At 48.6% G+C, this 19,624-nt stretch overlaps 8 protein-coding genes across 8 annotated transcripts; 6 read left to right on the plus strand and 2 right to left on the minus strand.

Annotated features, from left to right (window-relative positions):
- Positions 1 to 526: 526 nt before the first annotated feature.
- I303_101358 (uncharacterized protein) lies at positions 527 to 1,599 on the minus strand (the record flags this gene model as incomplete). Its single annotated transcript, XM_065968324.1, has 5 exons — positions 527 to 559; positions 642 to 742; positions 944 to 1,115; positions 1,262 to 1,309; positions 1,387 to 1,599. 5 exons carry the CDS (start codon positions 1,597 to 1,599, stop codon positions 527 to 529), a joined length of 567 nt encoding a protein of 188 aa, XP_065824396.1.
- Positions 1,600 to 2,033: 434 nt separating this feature from the next.
- On the plus strand, positions 2,034 to 6,254 carry I303_101359 (uncharacterized protein; the record flags this gene model as incomplete). The annotated part of the gene is made up of 15 exons (XM_065968325.1): positions 2,034 to 2,083; positions 2,149 to 2,194; positions 2,269 to 2,389; positions 2,472 to 2,618; positions 2,716 to 2,915; positions 3,054 to 3,257; positions 3,344 to 3,627; positions 3,711 to 3,782; positions 3,906 to 4,126; positions 4,198 to 4,245; positions 4,323 to 4,493; positions 4,577 to 4,865; positions 5,016 to 5,421; positions 5,536 to 5,550; positions 5,706 to 6,254. 15 exons carry the CDS (start codon positions 2,034 to 2,036, stop codon positions 6,252 to 6,254), a joined length of 2,823 nt encoding a protein of 940 aa, XP_065824397.1.
- Positions 6,255 to 6,582: 328 nt separating this feature from the next.
- Positions 6,583 to 7,395, minus strand: I303_101360 (uncharacterized protein; the record flags this gene model as incomplete). The annotated part of the gene is made up of 3 exons (XM_018404730.1): positions 6,583 to 7,062; positions 7,146 to 7,253; positions 7,330 to 7,395. The coding sequence occupies 3 exons, from the start codon at positions 7,393 to 7,395 to the stop codon at positions 6,583 to 6,585; spliced, it is 654 nt and encodes a 217-aa protein (XP_018267384.1).
- A 1,655-nt stretch (positions 7,396 to 9,050) lies between these two features.
- On the plus strand, positions 9,051 to 11,405 carry I303_101361 (uncharacterized protein; the record flags this gene model as incomplete). The annotated part of the gene is made up of 3 exons (XM_018404731.1): positions 9,051 to 10,652; positions 10,730 to 10,803; positions 10,871 to 11,405. The coding sequence occupies 3 exons, from the start codon at positions 9,051 to 9,053 to the stop codon at positions 11,403 to 11,405; spliced, it is 2,211 nt and encodes a 736-aa protein (XP_018267385.1).
- A 664-nt stretch (positions 11,406 to 12,069) lies between these two features.
- On the plus strand, positions 12,070 to 13,438 carry I303_101362 (uncharacterized protein; the record flags this gene model as incomplete). Its single annotated transcript, XM_018404732.1, has 4 exons — positions 12,070 to 12,159; positions 12,255 to 12,345; positions 12,422 to 12,667; positions 12,744 to 13,438. The coding sequence occupies 4 exons, from the start codon at positions 12,070 to 12,072 to the stop codon at positions 13,436 to 13,438; spliced, it is 1,122 nt and encodes a 373-aa protein (XP_018267386.1).
- A 761-nt stretch (positions 13,439 to 14,199) lies between these two features.
- Positions 14,200 to 15,976, plus strand: I303_101363 (uncharacterized protein; the record flags this gene model as incomplete). The annotated part of the gene is made up of 8 exons (XM_018404733.1): positions 14,200 to 14,251; positions 14,567 to 14,668; positions 14,907 to 14,946; positions 15,022 to 15,038; positions 15,104 to 15,180; positions 15,310 to 15,396; positions 15,483 to 15,756; positions 15,837 to 15,976. The coding sequence occupies 8 exons, from the start codon at positions 14,200 to 14,202 to the stop codon at positions 15,974 to 15,976; spliced, it is 789 nt and encodes a 262-aa protein (XP_018267387.1).
- Positions 15,977 to 17,163: 1,187 nt separating this feature from the next.
- I303_101364 (uncharacterized protein) lies at positions 17,164 to 17,522 on the plus strand (the record flags this gene model as incomplete). Its single annotated transcript, XM_065968326.1, has 3 exons — positions 17,164 to 17,245; positions 17,312 to 17,416; positions 17,503 to 17,522. The coding sequence occupies 3 exons, from the start codon at positions 17,164 to 17,166 to the stop codon at positions 17,520 to 17,522; spliced, it is 207 nt and encodes a 68-aa protein (XP_065824398.1).
- Positions 17,523 to 17,597: 75 nt separating this feature from the next.
- I303_101365 (uncharacterized protein) lies at positions 17,598 to 19,511 on the plus strand (the record flags this gene model as incomplete). Its single annotated transcript, XM_018404734.2, has 9 exons — positions 17,598 to 17,684; positions 17,763 to 17,971; positions 18,095 to 18,215; positions 18,282 to 18,349; positions 18,413 to 18,456; positions 18,541 to 18,697; positions 18,814 to 19,071; positions 19,158 to 19,212; positions 19,305 to 19,511. The coding sequence occupies 9 exons, from the start codon at positions 17,598 to 17,600 to the stop codon at positions 19,509 to 19,511; spliced, it is 1,206 nt and encodes a 401-aa protein (XP_018267388.2).
- Between the last annotated feature and the right edge of the window lie 113 nt (positions 19,512 to 19,624).

Here is a 19,624-nt window from a genome sequence, read left to right on the forward strand (position 1 = left end):
CTGTATTGTTTGTCGAGCAATATACTGTGTATATGCAGTACAGCACTAGTACAGTACCGCATTCCTTGCACGAGTATAACGCAGTGTCCGACAAAGGATATATATGCCTTGGCAAAATATAGCATCCCTTGGCTATTTTAGTGAGTGGTTCAGCCAATGATCAATGATCAATCGTTGCCCCTAATCAGCTAAGACCCGGCCACAGGAATCAAAGGAAGCCAAGTCGTGTTTGAGGGATAGCGTCTCCCTTTTAGCACTTGTCTTGCAGGGCCATGAAAATAGACAGCGAAGGAGCATCGGATTGGAGATGAGGTAGATGGTCCGTGAGCAGTCTAAAGTCTAATCTTCAGGTTCAGGTCATAATTACCATCGAACGACCCTGGACCGAATGGGTGATCAGTGCGACAGAGGCGTGTTGCCAATGTTTGTCTTTACTTGAGAGGATTGCATATCGAATTAGATTATACCACACTAACTGCTTGATTTCTTTCTTGCTGCCATTGAAGAATTGCTGTTAGAGAGATGATCATTGTACCACCTTGCCCACGATGTTGTATCGCTAATGCAGTGAGATGTGTAAATGATCAAATCGGCGTCAGCCTATCCATCAATCACGAAGTCTTCGGAGGCGGGAGACTGACCTTCTCGAAGAATGACTCCCACTGATTCAAGCTGTTCATCTGTGTCTCATTCAGTGATGAGTAGTCTGAGACCGCGTCTTCGAGGTTCAGAGACGACATTCCTACGTAGGCAGGTATGATCAGCTCATTGACATGTCATCTCGGAGCAATTCTACAGAGCGTTTCTTCGAACAATAGTGATGAGATATATGTTTTGACCCCCTCCATATAAAGTCTATGGTTTTTTCATGAAAACTCCCTTTTCATGTCTTGTGTAAAAGCTGTCCCCAACTGATCAAGAACGAGACAACACCAAGACTCACCTAATCCCTTACTCGCGTCCTTCCCAGCGAAGATATTGTACCCTTTGCCTTTCCCGTACATCTCAGGCTTGGCCGTCACGTCGAACACTCTTCCCTTGATGGCTACGTAGATAGGCTTAGAAGGGTCGGAACCGTCATATTGAGATAAGGTGGATGCGGATATCGGGTCGTCCTGTGATAGCAGAATGATGAACAGGTCAGTCCGAATCACAGCTTGAGCTGGTCGGAAAGATGACGCAGACGGGCAGTCATGGAGCTGAACATCACAGAGAAGTAATGCAGAGGTTGAGGATGAAGAAATATCGTATCGGGACACACCTTGGGAGGAGCCAAGTCTGCAGCTGGAGCAGACATGATGGAAGCGCCCTACCCGATTGTAATACATCACTGCTTCAGCATGACCTCAAATCAGACATGGTGTAAAATGACCAAGGCAGACTTACAGCTTGTGCAGCCTTTCCTTTCGCGTCGGTACTACTGGTAGCAACGTTCTTGACCTCTTTCGCCTGTGTCTTGATCTGTTCGGGTGTCTTGCCAGAGGAAGAAGCGGCAAAGATAGCTGCGAACGATACGCCGACGGCTGTAGCAATGAGTACCGGTGTCGAAGTCAAGGTCTCGTACCAACTTCCGGAACCTGAGCCTGAGGGATTTGACATTGGTATTTTGGCGTTATGAAGTGGAAGTAGATAAGCTTGATTCGGCTCGAGATAAGGATTCAGAGGTCTGTGAATAGGCTGTTTATGGGAATTAATTGTTCATGGTGAAATGGAATGACGTGCACCAGCTTAACGGGTTGACCTCCACTTGCCCGGGTCGTCATATACAAACGCCTGTCAAAGGGTCTTCTTAACACTTTGTATCCTTTCATTCTCCCGATCTTCAAGGGAGGGGTTGTTCGCATGTCTGAGCATACATGGGTTTGCCTGACTAGAGATAGGGCGATCCTAAGCCTAGATCTTTAATACTAACCAATTGCGGCGAGTACTAACAAAAATTCAGAAAAGCTAGACCCACTGAAAGGCACAGACGAAGTCGCAAGATATCTTGCAGCAAGCTAGAACAGCTGGAGCTCATTTGCCGATACCAAAACATGACGAGCTTCCCCAGCGGCCTATATGATTTCTTCCTGGATGGTGATGAGTGAGTGGCAAGGACCGTCTGAATAGTCCCAAGAAGAGTATCATTGATTCATCCATCCCCAACAGAGCATTGGCGAACTTACCTGCGATCTTGGACCATCAAGCAGCCGAGGTGAGTTTCTTGCCCATGAGATTGACAGCCAGCTTCTCCTCCTGATTGCTGAAAGAGATTTTGTGGATCCCTAGCAATCTCTTGGGGGCGTAAGGTTCTCTGCAGAATGGTTACAGCAGAAATCCAAGATTGATCAGTTATTGAGCGACAAAGTCGATACTGATGAATCCCTCTCAAAAGCTCTCAAAATATTTGGTAAGCAATACTAGGGTATAACTTGCACATCCATCTATCTAGGCGCTCGCGCTCACGATGTCATTGATATAACCGATATCAGCCAAGGTCATCGACACTCTGGACCTATACGCACCTGCCTTAAAGGGTCTAACCGATGTTCACGCATACACATGCGAGACTTTGGAGAGCATCATCTTCGATCAACCTGTAGCAGATCGGCGGGGACAGGCAGCAGCGTATTTGTACGGTCAGTCAAAGTCTCGCGGTCTCATGCTATCGAGGTGGCAACGTATCGGTCGGGTCTTCTCTCTCTGTCGTACGCTGATCAGACCACACGAAAACAGGTCAAGCAATGGCGATGTCAAGCCTAACCTCCGAAGCTGTCTCTCTAGCCATCGAGAACCTGTTGTTGCGAGGTGATCAAACCGCGTCAAATCTAGGTTTGTGCATCATTCTGGGTATCGAGCGCAGTAGCGCGATCTTATTCGAAAGTCATCTGCAAGTGTTATTGAGGCAGGTTCAAATGGCCGCTTTTGGCGGGACAGTGAGTCTCATCAAGATCCCTTCGGATCGTCTCAAGTCTTTAGACGTCTACCCAAATCTTTCAGGACCAGGTCGGGTCTACCTTCCACTAGGGACTGATCGCCAACATTCAGGCTGACTAGCATGATCTGCTTCATAGGACAAATCAGTTTCTCAAGAAGCTTTGATCCTTGCCCTCAAGATATACTCGCCAACTGAAAAAGCTTCATCGTGCCAGATGATCTTACAGTCTACCCATTCTCTCCTCGCCGCAAGCTTGCAGTTGTGCGAACAGGATATGAGAAGTGGTAAAGAGGAACAAGGAGTTTCTTGGTGTTGTTTCCTCATCGAACATACCCCTATGGTGAGGCTCGATTTTCCCACTCAGTTAACCGATATCCTCTAAGCCCTATTGAAGGTGAATGTGATCATGAGCTGAGCTATTGACAGTCTCTGAGAAACGATCTTCGAGCACGATATCCGACGACATGTTCCCCTAAATCGATATACAATCTCCTCCTGCCGCTCGTGCCTCACGTATCGTCTTCAGCCCAGATCGCTCTTTGTGCTGCACTCCCAATCCTAGCTACGTGGGATACGATGTCTTTCGTCGGGACCCACTTGATGAGTGATACGGTCGGATTCATGCTTGGAACAATGGGAAGTGATGAAGAAGGCTTGACAGTGGCAAGCTTGCAGGGACTCGGTCAGGTGGCTAGTGTCGTGCTACATCGGTAAGTGTATTACTTGTATCCGGTCTCCTCTGCGTAGTTTGAGCTTGGAGAGAGGGTATGACTGATACGACTGCTTCGCGAAGGTTTGAGCCTTTTCTACAGGAAGTAGGTACTACTGCACTGAGTGTTCTCAAGGAGACGAAGACGCCAAAACAGTGAGCTTTTCCCTTCCCACACCTGATCATAAGCCCATGGAATCAGGGCAGTGCAAGTTATGCAGCGTGGACCTCTTGGACTTTCTGCATCATACTAATGCTTGTGATGTACACTCGAAACAGTCAAAAGGCCGCGCAGAAGCTCCTTGCTCGCTTGCTCGCTTCCATGGGTCCGATAACTCTGGACGTGATGATTGAATACCTTCACTTCCCTCATCATGTCTTACTGGCGGACGTAGAACTGCTAGAAATGATAGCTACGCTTTTACCGAATCTCGCAAAGCGGATCGTTCAGAGTTTGACGGATATCATTGATGACTTGTTGAGTAGCAACTCAGTGGCTTGTAAGTCCCCCTTTGACCTGAGATTCGATTGACAAATGTGGGATCGCAAATAGCTGATCCTCAGTGAGCAGATCCCACCGAAGCGGTGTTGGAAGCGCTGAACGTCTTTCCGCTGAATGGTGCGTTCATCATTAGCATATCTCAGCAGCATGCCTACACTTCGACTTGACAAGCTGAAATTAAATTTTACGGTCAGATCGAGACCTCGCTACCCGCGCTCAGAAACTGGTATTATGGAGTCTCGACGAAGATAAGGGCAAAAACGTCGTAATTGCTGCACTGCAATTATCGACGAATCCCACCATAGCTACACCGTCCATTATGCGCAATCTCACATTCAAAGCCGCTCATCTTCTATTAGCCGATGGTGAGCATTTTTACCCCTTTTCATACGTAGTCTTAGGGAGTTCACCAAGCTGATCTAGTACTTTGTCCCCTTTGTCCCGATAGACCCTCATGTGGTTCATGTAGCTTTGAGCGTATTAGCGAACCCAGCTTTGGCGTCGATGCTGGACGAGCGGTCATGTTCAATGATTTTGCTTGCACTTCATCAATCTCTCGAACCTTCAATACAAATCGTAGCTGCCAAATTGCTAACCCACCTGACGACGGCGCACCGAGCGATTGTCCAGCCTTTAGCATGGAGTCATATTCGCCAGAGTCTTAGCTTGATGGACTTTCTACATAGCGTGGATCCCAATCGAGCAGTGGTGGAAGCTTGCATCATCAGTAATCTTTTGTGAGTGCTAGCTAAGACTCACAACACTGAATCCTCAATAGGTACTCACCATACTGATACTGCGTCACACACTCCCCTCATTACCTTCTCTCGATCTCGCAATGATGGAATTCTGGTCATACTAATCGCTTCCCTTATTTGTGACCTCAGGCCGGCACTTCCCCCTTCGTTGCACAAGAAATATGCAGGCCCAGTCAAAGAACTAATCCTCACTGGACTTCGAAGACCCTCAGAAGCCAATACATTATCGCTGATTTTTCAGGGTTTATCGAATCTGAGTAAATTCGAAGGATACAATATCGCCCAACAGCACAAATTGACCTTTGATCTACTGGAAATGACCACCGAGATCCCGAAAGACTGTCAACATGCAAGTTTGAACGCTATCAGCAATTTACTGAGTGTACCTAAAGATGGCTTGGACGTGTTCGAGCTGTTGATCAAGGTACATAGTATATTTGGGAACAAACACAGTTCACAAGGGATGAATCTGGATAGCGATCTCAAGGCTTTGGTCAGTAGTATCTATGGTCATCTGGGGACTGTCGAGAGGAATGTGAGTGATCATCGCGTTTAGCGGAGTCCGGTCGGCGACTCACTAATCAACCTGACGTTTGACCTTCTTCGACGTGTTGCCGGCATTTGCTGATTTTTCGGTGTCAATAAATAGCCTGTCATCAGCAGAGTGAGTTATATCCTACCGCTTTTCTCTGCGAGATCTTACCTTTCAGAGGCGACGCAATGCAGTTTGAATCCTCACCTCGAGCAACAAGCTGTTCTCATATCGCGGTTGAGGATCAGTGGCTGACGACATGAATATCGCGTCAACGTCGATTGTAGGACTCCAAGGCAGCTATAAATCGAGAGACATCCTCTTACCCTTCAAAGATCCAGCACTTATCGCGCATAGCCGAAGTGCGAGATCGGTACGGTCCATTATCATCCACACATATCAGTCACTTGCTCGTCGAGAACCTACTGGGCGATCTAAACGTACCGCACAAATCGAACGACGACAGGAATCTGATTCTCGAGACGCTGACCTGCTTATCAATCTTACAACCTTCCCCGTCCAATCCCCACACCCACAACCACTCGTCAGGGGCTAGCGGAGGAGGCATGAGCAACTTGGTCCCTGATCTACCGTTGAAGATCATCAAGGAATTAAGGATCTCTTTGAACTTGAGAGATACGATCAAGGATATAAACTCCACTTCGATCTCGTCGAACCTTTTGTTCCTGAGTTGCGTTCTCCATAATGATCCGAAGATATGGTTGGACGGTTACTGGAATCAGACGACGGAGATTCTGAGCGAATGTATTACGTCGGGAGAGGTCTTGCCTACTTTGAGAGGGTTGGATGTGGTCTTGGACTGTATAAGCGATTAGACCGGGCACCGACTTGTACCACTGAATGACCGAGGATACAACAAATTGTGCTCATGCCTGTTAGATATCTAGACATTCTTTACTGCTTGGCCCTTTAGACCTTTGCATACTTGTCACCGCATACCTCGAAAACTGCAGTAGCCTACTGCAAAGCCGTAGATATTGAACATACATTCAAGTATTCATAAAAGAGCTAAATGCTACAAACGTGTATAAACTATATAAATATATTCATGATGAATCGCATCATATATCCTCGTCCGACCGACCCCAATTTTCCTTGCATTCGGTTTACACTGATCCCTGATCCTGTTCAAGATGCCGAGACTTAAGCGGTTTGCTCCTTGTGACCGCCTACTCGGGGAGCACCCTCGTAGAATTGATGTTGGTGGCCAGAGTCAGCATGAGAAGCGGCACCGGCATCGGCCTTTTGCTTCAAGAAGTCGGAGTGGGAGATGGTTGGAAGAGTGGTGGCTTCGTGTACGATAGGAGCGTCGTGGATCTTCTCGTGGATACCGGCGGTGTGGTGAACAACGGTAGGTTGGACGGTCTCCCTTTGAATGACGGGTTGGACGGTCTCGTGGATGTGGTGGTGTTCGTGCTCGTTGACATGTTGTCCGACGTGAGCGGAAGTTCGAGCGGTCTCAGCGGTCTTGGTCTCGTTATTGTGCAGAGTTCGTTGCTCGTGCAATTTGGCTTGGTGCTCTGGAAGCATGTCTTCCTTGTGTTCTCGGACTACCTCAGGACCGGTGGTGTGGACATGTTGAGTGTCGAGGGTCTGTTTGTGTTCAATGGGTTGGACTCGGTGCTATCGAGGTTCGCATGCATCAGCATGGGACATCGTGTGAAGGATCATCCCAAGGACATGAGGATGGTTGTAAGAAGACTCACTTGGTGGTGGTGAACATGTCTCTCCCGGTCGATAGCCTCGGCAGTCTCGGTGTGCTCGGTAGGTCTGACATTCTCCTTCACTACTTCAGGGGCGACCTCGGAGCAGACCTAGATTGATTCATTTGTCAGCGACAAACGCCAGAAGGGGCGCATCAATGGCTCCACAGGGAATGACGGGACTCACTTCGGTAGAGTCGGCTTTGTGGGATCCTTTGAGGAAATCTTTGACACCTTGAGTAACTGACGACATTGTATTGTGTTGGGGCTCGTTTGATTTTCTTGATTCGAGTTTCTTACGAAAGAAAGTTAACAGTAATGTTGATGTTGATGAAGAAGCAGAAAGGGATGACGAAGATCCAAACGATTGCAGTGGTATATAAAGCTTTTCTAGATCAGGCCTTGTGGGCAGACAACTATTATGATGATGACATTAATCAGCGTTAGCTAACTCAGCGTTTTCAGAGAGCTATGACGCTATCGCTCTTCTCAATCAAATGAAGCCCAGAAGATCACAACGTGGGATTCGGCAAATGCCTTACCCCGCTTATGTATCACAAAAACTACATCATCATAGCTAAGCTAAGTGAAGGGAAATGGGGTGAAATGACAAGATCGCACTTCGGGTGCTTTCCCATCCAAACAGGCTCGTGTTCCATGTGCAAAAGTGAAGTACGCAGCGACGATCCTGAGCAATTTTCTAGAAATCTCAGTACCAAAGATCGAGCCTAGTCTTCCTGAGTTGTACGTTATCCGTTGTCCGCTGTCCCGCTCTCGTAGCTGCTGAATTGACCTACGGCTTTCTAGGTCCTGAACATCTCGTGAGTTGTGCGAGTTTCTGCTGTTCCTGTTTTCGAGAGAGCGCTCCCTCATCCCGAAGGATCTCCACGCAAATAAAGGTAGTACGACGTCACTACTAACGATCTTATCTGTTTCTAAGATTTGAAGTCGGAGCTTGTGTTATTTTTAACCTTGTCGATATGGAAAGTTGTCAGTCGCATCATCGATCGACGCGAGCGGTGAGGGCTTGGGTGAGGTGGTAAGGGATTCCAGTATTCACAAACCGGCGATCATGTATCCGAGAATCACGTTCCTGAATCAGTAGAAACTTCCTTTCATCTGATCGACGTCCGCGTCTCATGCCTGTGCGTTTGAGCGTCTATGCGGTCCCTCGTCCCAGGCTCACAGAGACCGCGACAGAGTCAGTCTTACACAACTCTTAGTTTGGCAAAGACGCCCTAGTCACGCACATCCCCTTCACACAGAAACGTATGCATCATGCTTACGCCAGGCCCACGTACTCTTCTAACTTATCACAAACGTTTCTCCAGTTTTAACCGGGACGGTCCATGTGATTCCATCTTAGCTTCAGTAGACAGGGCTGGGGATATACGCATCCCGCAAGCAGGCTTTTTGGTCAGCTGCGGAACGAGTTACCCTGACCCGAGTAGAATTCTGGAAATCTTTGGGTTTAAATCCATTTTTGCGAGCTCGTGATCTGGTTCGTTTTCTGTCTTGTTTTCTGAGTGTCCCTGATCGACCGACGTCATCTAGCAAAACGCAAATACCCTTGAGCTTGGAGACCCCAGCCGTACTCTTCTTCACAGCCCGTACTTGATACTAGGCGATGGCATCATTAGCATTTCAGACCTGGAAAGCGTTCGTTCGAAGGAAAGAAATGGTAGAGTGACGTGATGAGCATTGTAGCGATCCCGGAAATGATCAACCTTGACCTCTGAATAATGAGCAGTATTCGAACAATAATTGTCAGCTAGAGCGTGTTGCCACCTTGCATAAGAGGTTGAGTCCGCTATTCCCAGCCGAGTAGGAGACTGGTCACTTTCTCAACCGGTCAAGCAGACTTTGACGAGTAGGTAGCTAGACCACTTCGGGCAGATCCAGCTCAAGATGCCCTCACTTCTCTCGAAATTCCGACATCGGAAAACAGCTTCCCAATCCTCCAATACCTCAGATACCAGCTCGCCCACGCCTACGCCGACTTCTCCCCGCCAGCCTACCTCTCCTTCCAACACTAACGCTAGGAGATCCATCGATGTGGATCAATCTAGATCACCTGCCAATCCTGCTTACCAGAACGTCTCGCAAAGCATCTCCTCTTCTTCGCCCTCCAGAACTCCTGATCGTAGACCGCCCATACCGACGACCAGGACCGAAGAAGACGTAGTAGTCATCGATAAACACCCGGCAAGCGACATAACAGGCCATTCTAAACCGTTCGTAGATGAGAGTGACAGACCAGATTTACCTACGACTACCTCGAACGTAAATAACCCTATCCCTGTACCGACCTCGAAGCATGGGAGATCTTCTGGACCGTCATCAACAGGAAGCGGGACAGCGTATATACCTGTAGAGGAGATAGAAAGCACGGATAAACCATTACCTTCTATTCCTCACTCACGATCACGATTACCCAATCCCGATAAAAACAATGTATTGGACTCGTTCCCCATTCCACCTGGATCTTCGACAGACCCACCCGTGCCTCCCAAATCACCCGAACGGCACTCCATCTCTGACTCTCGCCCTCATCAACACCGTCGCGATGATGTAGAACATACCCGCTCTCCACCGCTCCCGCATGTCGATTCTGTGAACCGAGAAAACTTGCTTCGGAGCGAAGAAGAACGACCTGGATTGATAGCGTCGTCCTCCCGTCCACCTAAAGCAGGGGAAGAAGAAGTGCTCGGTCAGAATCGGTATCCCCACGTTACGAAGTTACCTCATTCGCATAAGGAAGATCACTTGGATGAGCTGGCTAGTGTTGGCGCACCCGCCGGAAATGGAAATGGGAATGGGAATGGGAATGGGAATGGGAATGGGAATGATAAGATCGAAATTCCAAGTAGAGGTTCAAGCTTGTATCATCAACCAGGAACAAGTTCCCAATCTCAAGCTCAAGCCCAAGCTCAGAACCGAGAGTCGATGGAAGCTCAACCTAGAGTACAACTGCAGAAGCAAAGCCAACTTCGTAATGAAACCGACTTGACGGGAGTTCAGCCGGGATCAAGGGATCTTTCAGGAGCTGGACATTTGGCTGGAGCTGGGGCAGGTGCAGTTGCAGGACCACCACAGATACCTGCACTAGATTTCGAACACTCGGGTCGATCACGAGAGGGAACACAACAATCACAATCCCAACGTCAGACAGAAGAACAACAACAACAACAGCAACAACATCGTCGTCAAGGAGATTGGGCTAAACCTTCCTCAGCTCTAGATCCGATATCCCATCATCCAGGTGGAGTGTTGAATGAGCGTTTTAACGATCTCACTCTACAAGATCATAACGGCGAGAGGCTTGGACTAGGTCAACAGCGTGATCGGATGATCGCAAAGTTGACGGAAGAAGCTGAAGCCAGGGCGGAAAAGCGACAAGATCTCAGTCCAGATGGAGTGGAGACGTTCAAGAAAGCTGGAATGGAACGATTGTTGGATAAGGAGAGCTCGATTGACATCAGGTCGAAAGAGCTTGAACCTGTTGTGAAAGTGAGTAGAGTACCACTCAACGCAATAGCTTTGCTTGAACAAGATATCTGACCATTGGCCTGGTTTGGCTGGCGCAGGAAACGATCATCCCACTGCAACATACCGAGTATACGACAATAATCACTCGAGATATACATAAAACGCATTATGTGTGAGTGGAACATTCCAGTCACAACTTGCCTCAGAGGGGCCACGCTGAGATATCGTGTTGTTTGTAGCCCCCTCATTCAACCGATACATGACCCCGACCCCATCGTCCTGCCTACCCGTCATAGGATATTCAACGCCACCACTGGAAAATGGCACGAGGTCATAGGCGATGCGGCCGCTCTAGCCATCTTGGGCGAAGACGCCTTCCGGAATGGACCTAGGGAGACGAGGGAGCTGCGTAAACCCGCAATGGAGGGGTTAGAACCCATGGACGAAGACGCTGTCCGGATGGCAAAAGAAGCTGGGCTGTTATCAGGAGACGGGCTGACTTCGGGAGAAGGTATAAGAGATTACGAGTATAATACCGGCGCTCAGAAGAGTATACCGCTCAAAGGGGAATCCCAAGATGTGACTATTGATGGAATCGGTTCAGGCGAAGGAAAGGGGCGAGTCCTGGAAAGGGAATACCCCCTTGCGGCAGCGAAGGAGGAGGAGAAGGGCGAATGGAAAGAGATTGCATCGTACGTCGGTATTGGCAAAAACAAGGGGAAGAGTATGCCCATTAGAGGTGAGAATGAAGAGCAAGTTGGAGTAGCTATATGAGGTGCGGCGGAAGATGGGAACTCGCAGACGCCAACACGCTTTATGCCCAAAGTGCATCTTGTTAGGACGGAGCTGGAACTAAAGCTGAAATCAGGCCGAAACACGTAAATATGGATCGTACAACATATAGCACCTTGTAGCTTGTTAGTCAGATCTTTGTTTTAATTACTGCATCCTTGTCTGTTGGCTGTTGTTGCGTTGGTGGTACGTTGATGCATGCCACTCTCCTTTCACGTATGCATGTTCCCCACATTCAGGGCGGAGAATTGCAAGTGACGTATCCGAAACAAAAACCTACTAGTGACTGCGGGGTAAAAGGATGACGCACTGACTGTTCAATGTCATGTCATGTGGGAGTGGAGGTTGTTCAATTGGACGACTAAGTAAGTGGCATTTGTCTGTCTGTTGATGTGACATGTCATCATCGGCCCAGGATAACTCAGTATGACGTACATTCACTCACTCACTCACTTGACAAGATGAGGATGTTTACGATGACCATCACCCACCCTGTCTCGTCTAGCGCCACCGCTATGCTCCTCTTCAAGCAGTATATAAATATTGACCCAGTTCAGTTCATAGCGAGGATATCCTTCCTTCTTATGCAGATCATATAGTCAATTTAAACATCTCAAACTCTAATTCAAACACAGATAAATACACAATGGACTTAGGAAGACCTATCGGAGAGACTGTCCCTTCTAGAGGATTTGACCAAGGAGAACACGGTGCTGGTACCGGTCTATCAGGAGGGGTGAGTTTGAACCATACTTAAAAATCTATACCGTGTAATCGTCATCACTTGTCCTAGAACTAGCAGCAGGAGCTGATTGAGTGATTCCTGAGCAGTATGGCGAAGCCAATGCGTCAAACACCCAAGCTGGTAAATTGGCTGGAGATGGCTTCAACGCTGGCTTAGGCGGTGATCACGCTTCAGGCGGTAAGTCTCCGTCACCTTTACTGGTCAAAGATGTCTGCGGAAACCGAAGGCAATGCTGAGGTTGTGTCTGTCTCAGGTATCCCCTCTGGAACTCCCATTGCCGACAAATTCAGCTCTGGCTCCGGAGCCACCCACGGAACTGGGATCGGCTCCAAGTTGGATAACTCCCTCGACCAATACTCTGGCACCGGCTCGGGAGCAGGTGCAGGTTTGACCGGATCATCTGGTTTGACTGATACCGGCTCTCACGGCGCTTCTGGTGGAGATGCCGTCTCTGGAGCGTATGAGGGAACAGGTACGAGAGATGGGTTGACCGGACAAAGTGAGTTTTCTGCATGAATCCACCTGTCGAATTTTAACATCAGAATATCCGTGCTAATTGGATGTCACCTTTCTAGGCGGTGCTCACACTACTGGAGCTGGAGTCGGAGTCGGCGGCGAGAATCTCACCGGTTCTCACGGTGCCCACTCCCAGTCTCACCCTCACGGCGCTCGAGATGCCGCTTTGGCCGGTACTGCCGGTGCCGCTGCTGGTGCGGGAGCTCTCGCTGGATCGCACCACCATTCCGGTGCGGGTACTGGCGCTACTTCCGAAGCTCCTCTTGAGAGGGGTGCCGGCTTAGCCGGTCAATCGGGTGGTCTTCAATCTGGTATCGGTGGTGAAACCGGGTCTGGTGTTGGACCATCAGGCGGAGCAGGCGGTCATTACACTACCGGGGACTCTACCAACAACTCTTCGGGATTGGGATCAGGTACTGCTGCGGGTGCAGGATTAGCTGGTGCCGGTGCTGGTGCTGGAGCTGCTGGTCTATCCGGAAGCGGACGAGGAACTGGTGCTGGATCCGAAGGTCTTAGCTCGACTGGTGGACCTGAATCGTCGGCTACTCGAGCAGGAGTAGCTTCCAACACGACTGCCGGATCGGGCGGTGCTGGCAAATACGGTAAAGCTGAAGCGCACGAGGGACAAGGTCAACCTATCGGGAACCCGAAAGACCTCGACACTGGAAATGCTCACTCGTTGGTCTTTGATAAAGCCACGGGAGAGTACACGCACAGAAGGGATCTCGAAGGTGCTACTTCCCACAAGCACTAGATCTTGGGTCGCATCGTAGTGATGTAGTAGTATATAAACAAGTATAGTCCAATTCAATTATTGTACCGGTCCATCTAATTTTATGCAGCACTCGTTTTTGTACAAGTCATACCTGCGCAGTTCACTCTAACTCGCAAACACAACTGAACGGTGCACGCTTTACAGTTTGAACTGCCCCGTTTCTCCCTTATTCAAAAGTCGAATAATGCGGATGCAGCGAGGACCTGAAGTCAGCGCAAAGGCAACGATTGTCAACGCCTGCATGCTCATCTCCTAGGACCGTTGCATATGATCATGAGAAGCTTGGCATGGCTCTATCAGCTACGAGTGCTGGTCGTATGGGGGGTGTCAAAGTGGCAGGCGCAATTAAATAACGGGATCCACCACCTACAGGCGCAGTACTCGTACCGTAGGGAATGAGTGGCCACTGAGTATCGAGTACCAAGTTCACTGTTACATGTACGATCCTTTCATGAAGGTCTGTATACGCATGTATTCACATATCTTACTCTTGATACATCCCAGACTAGATCAAGTACATCCGTTCTGATCAACGACATCATAAGCCAGATAGTGCTGATCCGAACGTGGAGCATCACTGGATCAATAACAAAACCAAAAACCGCACAGCCTCCTATCTCCTATTTAACGGTCACATCAATACGCTTTGTCGTCAAGCACGAAGCACGAAGCACGACACACAGAGCAGAGATACCATCGGTAGAGATCCAAGTGATAAGTGGAAAGTGAAGTACGATACTATGTCCGAAGAAATTCCCGTTAAGGCTGTTCAAGTCAAACTTGTACTTCTAGGTGAGTTGTGCATCGATTCTCTGAATACGCGCTTTTCACAAGAGAAGATAGGGTGGAATACAACTTCCTTGTACTGTAGTCTGATCACTCAGGTATGGATGAACTAAGCCCGTCTTGATGATTGTCGAGGGAGATGAAGAGATTATAGCTGATCATTATGTATTGTTGCTCGTTATCCTCCTGCTCGCCACCCTTCAACAAACATTCACCTGGCAACACTTCCTCTTTCTTCCGTGTCTGAACACTTCGTTTCATATTCCGGTTACTTCACCTCCTCACTGCTCTCATGGTCTGGTCGTACGGATCATCAAACAGGTGAAGCCGCCGTCGGTAAATCCTCGTTGGTACTTAGATTCTGCCAAGGTGACTTCAACGAGAACACTTCACCTACCATCGGAGCTGCCTTCTTGACGCAGAGTGAGTGGGGTGGACTCCTTTACTGTCGCTCGTAGTGGCCAGCATCATAGTGTAGAGAGACTATCTGGGCGAGGTGATCTAGACAGTGGGGACCGAGTGTCGCAAATACCCAAAGATTCGAGGCAGGAGACAGAGATAAGACCGGCAATATTGCTATAAATCCAGTGTTCAGAAGATCATTGGGGCGAATTATTCACGAAACGGAGACACAACTGACGCATCGGGTCGCTACTTGCAGAATGCAGACTAGAAAACCGGATTGTCAAATTCGAGATCTGGTGAGTCAGCTAAATTTGTCGCCAATCTCATGTTGATCCCGGTCAAAAAGCTGATGATTTGCATACTCGACGTAGGGATACCGCTGGTCAAGGTAAGCTGCCCGCTATTCCAGGACGTGATTGCGTAGAAGCTAATTCCGTCCGAAACTTGGAATAGAGCGATTCCACTCCCTTGCGCCCATGTATTACCGAAATGCCCAAGCCGCTGTAGTGGTCTACGATGTCACCAAGTCGGTGAGTGGGCTCTTCCATTGTCACATTGCATCCACAAGCATGAATTTCGGTCCTGCAGAAGCTTCATCGAGACTGCTACGAAGGTGCCGTTTTGGTGTCGTAAGCTGACGACTTCTTATATCCTCACAGGCTTCCCTTGAAAAGGCAAAAGCATGGGTCAAGGAATTACAACGACAAGCAAATGCCAATATCGTAATTGCATTGGTCGGTAACAAGGTATGTTCATCGCCGCCATATTGTTGGCTATGATTATCCGAAGTATCTGAGCGTTTTAGCTGATAGGACGGTTTGCCAATGCTCAGGTTGACTTGGTATCCAGTTCAACGGCAAGTCCGGCAGAAGTGGCCAAACCAAAGGTAGCAGAAAACGAAGGAGGAGCAGATGCTGAGGAGAACGAAGACCAAGAGGACGACGCTTCACCATCGCCTTCGCCCTCAGCTGCGGAGGAGGCAAGCGACGACGTTAGACAAGTACCCACTGCCGAAGCGGAGGCGTACGCCAAGGAGAGCGGACTGTTATTCTTTGAAGCTTCCGCTAAGACGGGTCATAATGTCGGAGAGATATTTACTGAGATTGGTGGGTCGACAAACCAACAACATTGCGCTCGATATCGAAAAACAGTCAATATGCTAACGTTCTTGTGCGATGAATGGTAGCCAAAACTATCCCATTCGATACTATCTCACCTAAACCCACTACCGCCCAATCAGGTAATCGGCGATCAGCAAATACCAACGAGAACAACAATGTTAATCTGGGTGAAAATCAACAAGCTAAGAAAGGCGGATGTTGTTAGGTACTGCTGAACGGGCATTGGCTCGGGCGGAGCTGAGTATCGTGAAAGACAATTAGTCTTTATCCGAGATCATGGGGACAGACGAGTGTCAGTCTTCTTCGGGGTAGGTAGGTTCCGGCTATTGATCTCTTATTTTGTTTGTTATTGTATATACTTTTCCTGTTTAGCTACGATTATGATATGTGATTGATGGATTTTGCTGGCTCTCGACATCCAGCGAGCAACCTTATGACTGCTTCGCTGCTTCCAGTCCGCCTTTCAAGCGCTTTCGAACTTGCCTTTGTCCTCGGTTGTGGCGTTACAATTAGGGTAGATGTAGGCGGATTGGCGTCCAATGTTTTGGAGTTCAGCCCCCTCTTATCATCACTCTGTGTGTGCCTCTTGTGCTCGGTCAGAAAAGCCGACCACTGATGCGACACTGGAAGACAGGCCAGCTGTGAACCCGACCCGTTCCATTCGCTTCTCGAACGTGATGGACCAAGATACCCGAAGACCTTGCTGGGCACTAAATTGCCGGACGAGGTCGGGCGCAATATCATAGCTCATACAAATTACTATCGTCGCATGCTACCTTCTACTGTACCAATCCACCTCAAGCAACCTGACATCCCCCCAGGCTACTCCTTGAGGTATGACCTCGGCGCCTAACAGGAGACCATCTGCCAAATCAATCTAGAAGAACGTTCACAAATTATTCGTACCACACTACGCACGTGCCGTAAAGCTCATACGCCCATACGGTTATCTCCGGACTGGATGCGTTATCGTCAGAACGTCAGCAAAAAGTTGTCAGATAACCAATGAACGAAGTATATCTTCTGCACGTGCAATTCGCCTCTTGCATCTAAGTATCCACATGCATCTGTCCGCCGCCGCCAAGGCTTGGGCAGAGCGAGACACAGAATCCTGGTGCTCCTGGTCTTGCTTGGTACTTCGGCTTTCGGACTGACTGACTGGCGGACTGATTGACTCACCTGAAGTAGGAAGAAAGAGCGCGGAGAAGCGAAAGAAAAAATGAGAGAAAGTCGGAAGAAAGCAGACAATGATATCTTGGACTCCTCCTCAGAAATACATATATACATATAAAAGGATGATAACTTCAGTCGAAGGACATCGAATCATATGCCCCAAAAATCACAGATCGCCATCCGTATTCTGACACTTTTGGGCGATCAAATCGAGTCAAGATGTTCGATAAATCCACTATTACCCTCTTTATGGCTCTGTTATCCTGCATCGATGGATACGCTTTGACCCACTATCCTCCTAGTATGTCTCATCATCTCCTTGAAGACTTCACTTGGCTCATGAATATATTCCCTCCGTCTTGATCAGGTAATACGGCCAATACCGATTTGGACAAGGTGATCAATGGGACCGGGGCACCTGGTATTTACTGGTCTTCCAATACCCCGGATGAGGAGTATGGAACGTACAACTGTGAGTCGAGTCGATTCGACTGAGATTGCTCCTTCAGTATCCTAGTTGACGAAAGCTTCCTATGTGACGTATTTTCCGGATTATAGGGTGTCATGTGAGTTTCTGAGACTTCGCATTCAATTAATCAGTATCCGAAGCGTAGCTGATCGTCCAATGCTCGATGCGTTGCAATCATGATCAGATGCCCCATGTACGAAAGACAGAATATCAAGTCCCTTCGCAAGAGTACGAGTTGCAGTATGTTGAGGTGATTCAAAGACATCACAAGGTATATCTGCATTCAATTACACGCTTTGAACCCAATTCATCGACGAAGGTCTTCAAGCTGAATGTACGTGAATCATAGCGAACACCCTACGCATCTAACACTTTCTTCAAAGAAGATATCCCATGGGACTGCTCCGCCGAAGGGCCATACCATCATGCCAAGAACGCCAATCCCGATAACACGGCTCAAGTGGTCTGGCAAAGACAGACCGGATCGCAGAACCCGTTCGAGAAGAAGGTCGGACCGGGTTTCGTGGGTTCCACTTGTGAATTCCCGTCTATCACTTCGTGAGTCACTCGTCTCCTTGCGCACCTTTTTTCACTATACAAGTCTCCTGATCTATTTCCTCCTCTGAATTACCACAGTCAATAAGGTTATGTTGAGCGCTGATCGTGAAATGTGGGATACAGCGAGGGTATCGACGATGCATTGGTTCATGGTCAGGATGTAAGAGGGGTATACGGAGACTTGCTGGGCTTCTTACCTCTTTCCAACGAGAAGGAGAAATACTCTTTCAGAGTGACCAGCAACGTGAGTAAAGTGGACCTGACGCTTCATGATGAGATCTATTCCTGGGTGTGCTGATGCTCGCGACAGGTCATCACCTCGCAAACCTTGGGTGGGTTTGGAAAAGGTCTTTTCCCCGATTTGGAAGAGCACACCGGGTAAGCAATGTCGATGCTGTTTCTCTTGTGGACTTCGGGTCGCGCTGATGTCAATCTCAATAGGTGGATTCAAGACGACTCATACGATTCCCTCAAGCCTGCTCTTGGTAAGTTCTCCAGATCACTGGTTGTACCCCCTCTTGCTGTCCGTTTACCAAGCATCTGATTTTGATTGTCTTTGTGATTCTTAGCCTGTAAACTCAGGGATACTATCGGTACCCAAATCATCGACCTATCTTCGGAATGGGGAAACCACCTGAATTGGACTCTTGAGCTGAGAGAACGATTCAACAATGTGTCCGGTATCGAGTTCAACGATACCGCCGGCTGGTCCACTTCATGGGATCAGTGAGTCTCAGCTTATACCAGATCGTCCGGCTTCGGTCCTTCGGGGACATCGTTTCATTGCGCTCTTGGATTTTTGACAGATCCATGACTGACTAACTCCTCTATGATCCACATAGCCCATACGACAACATGTCAGCTAAACAATGCCACGGCAAACCCCTACCCTGCTCAGTCAACAACACAGCTATCTGCGTACCCCAAGAAGACGCCAACACGATCTACAGATTGGGTAATTACGAGTACGCCTATCGATGGAGGATGGCCGAGAACTCTACTCTCTACAGCGCGTTGACCATGGGCCCGTGGTTTATTGAGCTGCAAGATCATTTCAAGGGGAAGATGGACGGTTCCAACCCTGTGAAATACGCTCACAAGTGAGTCATCAGCTCATTTGGTCGCATATCACCGTAGAGCGATCCGTTCTGCCAGCTAATGCAGTCGTATTCTGGTTTTGTATTAGTTTCGCGCATGACGGTTCTGTCGCTCCTGTTTTAGGCCTACTCCAACATGACGAGGTGAGCTCCCCGGCATACAGCATTCCGATTCATCCCCTCAAAGGCCATTCGTCGCTGATCAATCCATCCATCCAATTGACTACTTTCGATAGCCCGTCTGGCCAGGTATGGGATCCGAAGTGGTCTTTGAGCTATACAAGCAATCAGAATCAGGAGAATACTTTGTGCGAGTTCTCTTCTCTGGTCAACCACTCAAGACGTCTACTCCGCTAGGCACGCTCGACATGGTGCCGTCCGGGGACTTCGAGGCTTACTTGAAGGATACGATCCCTGAGAATCTCACTGAGCTGTGCAAGTAGATCCGATGTAGATCGATAGTTTTTCCCTCGAGGAAGAGAATACTGTACAACGGAGGTCAGGGATCAAAGCTTTTCGAGGAATGCGTGAATTACACTGCGATAAGGAAGAAAAG

The sequence above is a fragment of the Kwoniella dejecticola genome, chromosome 1 (genome assembly GCF_000512565.2).
Source record: "Kwoniella dejecticola CBS 10117 chromosome 1, complete sequence".
In the NCBI taxonomy this organism is placed as follows: Eukaryota; Fungi; Basidiomycota; class Tremellomycetes; order Tremellales; family Cryptococcaceae; genus Kwoniella; species Kwoniella dejecticola.